The sequence below is a fragment of the Hylaeus volcanicus genome, chromosome 2 (genome assembly GCF_026283585.1).
Source record: "Hylaeus volcanicus isolate JK05 chromosome 2, UHH_iyHylVolc1.0_haploid, whole genome shotgun sequence".
Taxonomy (NCBI): Eukaryota; Metazoa; Arthropoda; class Insecta; order Hymenoptera; family Colletidae; genus Hylaeus; species Hylaeus volcanicus.
In genome coordinates, this window is record NC_071977.1 from 28,893,219 (window position 1) to 28,901,163 (window position 7,945).

The window sequence follows — 7,945 nt, forward strand, 5'->3', positions numbered from 1 at the left end:
CAAATTTATCGCTCGAGAGTGGGGGGATTCTGTGCCCCAAAATCAAGGGAATCTCACCTCCTTTGGAAAGAGTTTTAAATAAATCCTAAAGAGGACTAAATTCACGCAATAAAATTATTTGAACTTTCCTTCGAACTTTTTTAATAACGTTAAAATAAAATAGAGCACGGTGCTTAAATTCGTGGGTGAAAATTTGTCACTCTAACGCGAGATGTACCGTGCCTCAAACTTCGTCAAAATACGTCAACCAACAACGATGTTTAGCATCCTAAAGTAGATTGGAAATAACGCAGGAATTAGAGGCACACGGTAGTCCAGTTAAAAGGGTATTGATGTACGGAGGCTCTTTGTAGGGAAATAGGTTCGGCCGGAACTAGAAAGAATACAAGAGAAACACATTATACATAGTTCTATGGGAGGGGAGGCTGGGGAATCGAACGGGAACGACGTAACACGTTCCCTGCTGGCGCGTTATGGAAATCTAAATGGCATTTTGCGACTCGTGTACGCGCAGGGAAAAAAGCACGCGAACGAGGCTAAACGGCGACTGCCGAGCTGATAACGCGAACGCTCTTAGGGTTGCATCTTTACGTCGACGCTCGTGATTCGCTCGACGGTAACCCACGTTCAGCCAGCCCAACTTTAATACTCGAATTTTCTTCCTCTTTTCTCGAAAATCGAAGTAATCGATAATATCTAGAAATTCGTTACTTTTACTTGGTGATATTTCGATTCGTAACTTTTGAAATGATTATTTATGCGTTAGTATTTCGGGGTTAGGTCACCGTGTGTTCGAGACAAAATTAAACAACGGGGATAGAAGATACGCGAACACTGCATCACGAAGGTTTCTATGCTCCACCGTGATAGAAGCGCGGTATTGTGAACGCGCGAGAAGAATGCCACAAGCCTCGCCCCGTTTAAACGTCACGCTAGGGGCGGGGCTTGTAGAGCTCCGTCACATCGCGCACGATAGATCTCCGACGATCGAACGTGGAACGAAGAAGTTTCTTCCTCGATCACGAAGAAACCGCGTTTCTCATGCAACTTTCGACGACGCCGAAGGAGGAAGTGTGTGGATTCGTGTGTGCATGCGCATTCCGTTGGCCAGTGGTCGAACGTTTGTCCTTGGCGGTCAAGGCACTCACCCTCTGCTATCTGTTCACTGTCCTCCGACCCAGCGAGTAGCTCGACGCTCTTGCTCATCTTATCCACCGTACGCGCGGATCGTTTTTCGAAGCTCCAGCTCGCGGGCCTTTAATCTCTTCTTGAAGTACGCCAGTCTGCCGCATGCCGATAGCATGATTTCGTCGGGGAATTAACGAACCCTAACGACCGTCGACCAGGGGCCGCATATTCCGAATTTCCGTGGGATCCACCGGCTGTGAATCCGTCCCCTGGGGCTCCTCGGTTCACCCTGTCAACCCTTCGTCCGCTGGCCCATCCTCTTCAACGTTAAGCGATTCGTGGAGCGAGGCGTGGCGAGGCGAGGCGATGAAAGCTGCCGTGATATAGATGAAACAATCATGAGAATGCGTGACCACTCATTTTTCGCAATTTATAAGCACGGCTGTAACCTCTCGACGGATATCAACGCGCTCGCGTTTATTTTACCGTGACTTGGGATCGCGTTAACGCGTTGGTTGTCACGTCACCCAGGGATGGGCGACGGGACTGTTCGTTGAGGTACTAGAAAAATTCATTTCGATAACGGAAATAAATTGAAAATAAATCTGTATGAGATTCATGAATTTTCCGAGGTTACGAAAATTGAAGTTATTATGACAAACGTTAAATTATCTAGTCTTCTGTAGCCTCGAGACAACGTTTTTACTCCGTAGAAATTTTCACGAGTCCGGCAGCCGACGCGTTAATATCGATTCGCACGTCAAGTTCGTCCATCGAGAGGTTAACCTACTAAATTTTAATCGTTCAAGGTCGCTAGACAACAACCACCACCGTACTATCTACTCCGCCACTTTTAAAAGAATATTTATTATTTATTTATTTATTATACGAGTAGATTAACTATGGTGCAAGAAGCGGGGGGTGGTGGTGAAATAATTGACACAGAGAAGTGACCTTGAGCAACCAGTGGTTTCCGTCTCGCGTATATCGAAGCCGCTAGCAAACACAGAGTAATCGCTAAAGGAGCGAGCACAATCTGTCGTTGGCTGACGTACGCGCGAGTCGGCGGTATGTTTGTGTATGTGTATGTGTGATTAAGCGGTTACGTAATTCGGACACTTAACGGGAGAATCGTGCGGGAATTAAACGGCGAAACGTGCGTTCCCGTTGAACGAATTGACCGATCGGTGACGCGTCGATGATTGCAGAGGTGTGTTTCACCTCTAGCAGCCTCGGTAATAGAAGCTTGTATAGAAATCCGAAGTTGACCCTTAAATGCCCTAAGTCTCAAATCTGTTACCGGACTTTTAAATCGAATTGTAATTGGTTCGTTGCACTTGCAACAAGTTCGTTTTTAATATTCAGCTGCATTACCAAATTTTCACTGCATTCCTTTGAACAAAAGTTACAAAATTAAACGTCAGCTGTAAAAATTCCCTTCGTCTGGCTACTGCAATAAATAAATTGATATATTTTTTTTAAATTTAATTCGAAGAATCAGGCTTCCAAGGGTTAACCGTTTGACCTACGATTTACTATAGGATCGTGCACGCGAGAATCGAGCATAAAATTCCGAACCACGAGTCTCGCGCGCTGTTATAGGTTAAAGGGTTAATTGCGGTACGAATAAATGAGGAAAGAGACACACACGTTTAATTCCTAACTGGAAACCTCGCTAAAGATATCCGGAGTGAAGAAATCGTGGCGTTGGAGAAGTTGTATGCAATTCGCTAGAGATTAATGCGATGGGTAAATAGAACTATGTTAGATCTAATTTCGATGGGAGCACGTTTCATTTCCAAGCACCAGCCCCGATCGATTGCGATCGATAATAGTGTAAAGAAGCATAAAACGTCGGTGAACGGGAGCAATCCGTCAGAAGGGTGAACGAGTAGGAGTGGTTCAGGGATCAGGCGACGTATTGAGGATGAGGTAACTACTACATGTGCGAAATGTGTGGTGTATACTTATTTAAGTATAGTTGACACGTGCCGAAAGTATCGTTTGCGGTGCTGCTACATCGTCGCAAAGTGCAGTACGCTGTAAGTATATTGGGTCGTCTGGAAAGTTCACGGGAATTTTTGACAGGTGGTACAGGTCTAAATACAGGGTGTTCCAAAAAATTTTCTTTAGCGAAAATGTTGTTCAAGGCTTCGTTAAGGAGATATTAAGAGAAAGACCTGAATAGTCAGAGCGCGAGTCGCCTGGCGCGTAATCTATGTTACCGCGGCTGTCTGGCGCGTAACCTATTCTACTGCGGCTGTGTAGCGCGTAGCCTAAGCTACTGCGGCCGACTAGAGCGTAGTCTACGCTCCTGTGGTTGTCTGGCGCGTAGTACTCGTGCTCCGATTGATCGGATTTTTCTGTTAATATCTCCTTAACGAAGCCTCGGACAACATTTTCGCTAAGGAAAAAGTTGTTGCGCCCTTTTGAAGGACCTCCAATATTTTTGGGACACCCTGTATATCTCTTAAAATGTGAAAAGGTTCCGGAACAAGACGGTACGTTGTTCAATAAATACATAGTCAGTGTAAGAAGTATTCGTACAGCAACGAATTTAGAGTAAGTTAATAAGAAAAGAAACAAGCGGTTAACGTTAACAATAATAAACTCTAATTTACGCAAATTCTACTCCAAAAATATGTAGGTTAATCACTTCTTCCCCCTAAAATTTATTAACAAAATAAATATACGAAGTTTTATTTTGAATTGGTTCCTGCACGAATGCTTATAACACTGACTATATATGGAAATGTAAATGTAACTTTCACTCGAACTTTGTTCGAGATTTTTTTCGAAATTGCTGCGAATCTTCCCGGACAACCCGAACAGTACGGGAACAGTACGGTACGGTACATGGTACCAATATATCGTTAATTGGGGAATTAAACTGTGCGACTTTCTAAAATCGGCGCGCAGCCCTCTAAAGCGTTCCATCTAACGTCCGTCTGTGTCCAGAGCAGTTCGGAGCTCGCGAACTGTACACTAATTAAAACTTTATTAATGCCAGCATCAAGGGACGAATTACACGATACTGAGAGCACCCTCGGTAAATGGAACCCTTTTGTTAATCCGAGGCGGAAGGCTGGCCTGGAATTTCACGGAATCGGCACAAACGAATAAACAATGCCACTCGGTGGATATTTCAAGACGCCTCGGGTCGGACGTTTATAGAACGCTCGTCATCGACAATCTACTCGATCCCGTCCTTAACTCTGTTAATTTCTACGGGTCGAGCGAAACAACGAGCCGAAGGATACTCCGCGCATAATTCGTTTAACGATCGTTGAAACCGCTCGCGGAAATCTTCGAGGCGAAGATACTACGCGCCCAGAGCGCCGAGAATCTCGTTCGAGTATCATTCGATTAAAAAGATCCAACGTATGGACAACTTCCCACTGTGGTGAATCTCCATTGCGCCACGGTAATTTCGAGGAGCTTGATAACATCACGTTGTGTAATAAACGGGATCAACATTACTCGACCCGGTTTGCTGCGGGGGTTACATCGACTAAAACAACTTTGCGAAGCTCGATCAGACCATTACGAGCGCTAACGGGAGACTAAAGTTTGCTGAATGCATATCAGCTGCGATGTCACGTCGACTAAAACGATTTTCGAACTTAATAAGATCGTTCCGAGCCCTACGAACAGACCCAAACTTCGTGCTTGGGAAATCCCCACACTTTTCCCTCCTAATTTCTTACGAAGCAGACGTTGATTATTCGCATTCGCGATCCTTTGATATTCAAATAGTATTTAGTTTCCGAATTGTAATATACAGAGTGTCCCAACAAGAGATATTAACAGAAAACCCCGAACAATCGGAAAATAAATCTAAAAAATTAAATACTTTTCCTTCAGTCAGACAACGTGTCAAAGGCTCAGCTTCGTGACAAAGGATAAAATTATTAAAAGAGTTTGATATTAAAAAGGTTTGACATTAAAAAAGATTACGACAAAAACGAACAGAGGAGAACAATTGCAACCCTGTCTGAATATTAATGCTAGAATCCGAGCCACGAAGCTCGCTAGATGTTTCAATTCAGATGGATAAGGAGTCCGACGAGGTAATAAATAAGTAAAGATCTGGACAAATCCTAGCGCGGGACCGAAATCCGTCTCCCTTTCCGTGGAGACGCGTAAAAGCCTCCGTCGAGCTTTTCTTCGCGACGTGTCTTTGACCCCGTCTTCGCTCCAGACACTACTATCCAGTTTTTCCAGTATGAAAGGACTCTGACCAGCCGTAAAACACTCGACGCTCGTCTCCAGGACGATCTTTTCGCGTTAAATCAATTACGAGAACCTCGAGGCGACGAGAAAAACGGCGCGTGCCGAGGAGGATGATGTTCACTGCGGGGACGTCGAGATATTTCACGGACCTACCTCTCTAAGGGCTCCGGCAGCCGAGACGACTTTAATCCACCGGTTTATCTTGAAATCCATGTAGACAAAGGCGCTAAATCGTGGACCCTACACGGAGGACCTCGATTTTTCTCGCGAAATAAAAATTGCAGAACTCGCCATCGAGGTCCTTAGAGAGGTAAGGTCGGGAAATAGACTCAAAGTTCCTTCGGAGCACTTTTATCAACGATTGATTTTGCTACTTCAACAAATTTCAAATTATTTAAGCGTGTGTAATACAAGGGAGAGGTCCTTAGAGAGGAAGAACAGTCTCAACGTTGTCTCATATCACTTCTATCGAATCTTGCTTTTGCTAAAGGGAATCTGAGATTGTTTAAGCGTGTATAAAAGAAGGGAGAGGGGAGTCACTTAGACGGACAATGCATCTGCGCGGAAGGCGAACGACAAGACGCAAAACGTTTCCCAAGGAAGGAAAATCGATCCCGAAGCCGGTAACGTGAATGGAGCTTCCTCTCTGAAGTCGTTTACAGCTACGCGAGATATTAAATTCTATGAGACTGCTCTGCAAGCAGTTCTGCTTGTATGCCAAAGGTTCAGATGCACGGAAACTTAAGGGGACGGTAAGGTTACTCCAAAATAAGGTCTTCCTTTTCAGAAATTAATTCCGAGGAAGTGAACGCAAATTCTGACTGTTCCTTTTACTGAGAGCTTCTAGTTGTCTTAGGGACCATACAAATATTTTTTTGGTCATGTATATACAGTCAGTCTTGCAAGTATTTATACCTCGTATATGTACAAGTGTAAAGTTCATTCATGTACATATTCATAACGAATCATTTACTTGGAAACATCAAAACTACCACTTTAGACGAATCAATTTAGATAAATCAATTTAGAGAAATTTCTTCGACAGACAGATGCTGTTCGCGCCTGTGCATTCCCTAAACGGTTCATAAACTCGTCTTTTAACTCACAAAAAAAAAAAAAGAACGTATCGGTTTCACGGCAATCGATATACCTTTCACCAAGTGTGTCATGAATCGGTAAAAAAACTTGTCTACGATACCGCTTTAACCTCTCGCATTGGCATTTAGCTGGTGGCCATGCGGGTCGTACACGTCTATTTAAATTGCTATTCAAAGGGATCGACGCTATACCTATCGCGGCTCGATTTTCTCGAGGACCGATTGTAGAAAAACAGCGAAGCGACGTTTAATGCGTTCACCATAGAAATTCGTTCGATATTAATTCTGTGGCTTTCTATTCGATTATTTTTATACTTGCGTTTTTGTACTCTTAGTTTTGGTACGTTAGAGAAGGTGCTAACCTTGTAAGTCCTGAACCTGGTCTCTACTGCAACGTGACCTTGCTACATAGAATTAATTTCTATATTTTTATAAAGGGGGATACTTTAATAAGAAGGGAAAGAAGGTAAGTTTTAGCAACGTCTTGGATCAAATTAGAAAGTGCATGTCTTCGCTTCCATGTATCATGTTTCACGTTATCCCCCATTTGATGTTATATATTGCCCCGGCACAATAAAGACGTATTAGAGAGACACGCGACCTAGAGATTTAAATCAAGCGCGCGCGTACCTCGCATGCCTTGGAAATTGCTTTCCTCCGAAACGAAGGCCCTTATAAGAACGCGTTGTTTCACATTTTCGATGTATTCTTTGATAAGGACTCTATACAAGGTGTCCCAGAATTAGTGTTAGAACCGGAAATGGGGGATAGCTGAGACAATTTTGAACTACACTTTCCTTTACAAAAATGTCGGATGGCGCCTGGCTAAAAACATTCGAAGTCATTCGTGGTCTTCGAAACCCTAATTTCAGGAATCAAGACATCAATGTTTCCCCGTATTGTTTGCGGTATTAATCCCATAATTTTCAGAGTAAATGACGGCTAATTACGTCAGACAGTCAACATTAACCCAAGCGAGAATCAATATTCCAATTAAAGATAAAGCTGCCCGTGGTTTCGCGTTTTATAATTAGATGATAAATTCCAGCCTTTAAAGGTCTCGCGAGGCTTGGCCAAGGTTCGAAATTCATTCACGCTTCGAGGACGGCTACCCTCTTCCGAGGAGAGCGTCGACTCATACCCCTGTCGTTTTAAGCCCTTCGTTAGTCGGATAACCGAGTCGAAATTCGAGGGAATAAATTAACGAGCCGTGCATTTCTACCTGTCGCTTATTGCACAGCATTAATACCTACAGGTCGATACCGAGATGATCGCCTACACTATTATAGCTTGGACATTGTTTCTTCGTCCTAAGTCGTCGAGGATTAGGACACTTTTACCGAATCGCAGGTAAAAGGTTGAAAAGGTAAGGTTGAAAAGAGGTACATTATCATGTCCTCTTGCAAATATCTCGAAAACTACTAAATTTACAGGAAAAACGCATACCAACAAAAGTAAAGATAAGGACATTTCCTATAAAACAAGTC

General features: G+C 43.5%; 1 protein-coding gene across 1 annotated transcript in view; it reads right to left on the reverse strand.

Annotated features, from left to right (window-relative positions):
* Positions 1-7,945, reverse strand: part of LOC128884899 (multiple C2 and transmembrane domain-containing protein) — a 36,764-nt gene that overhangs the window by 25,154 nt on the left and 3,665 nt on the right. Inside the window, exon 2 of the mRNA XM_054138576.1 lies at positions 1,149-1,501. Coding sequence (XP_053994551.1) covers positions 1,149-1,206 — 58 coding nt within the window. The 5' untranslated portion in view covers positions 1,207-1,501. The remainder of the gene's footprint in view (positions 1-1,148; positions 1,502-7,945) is intronic.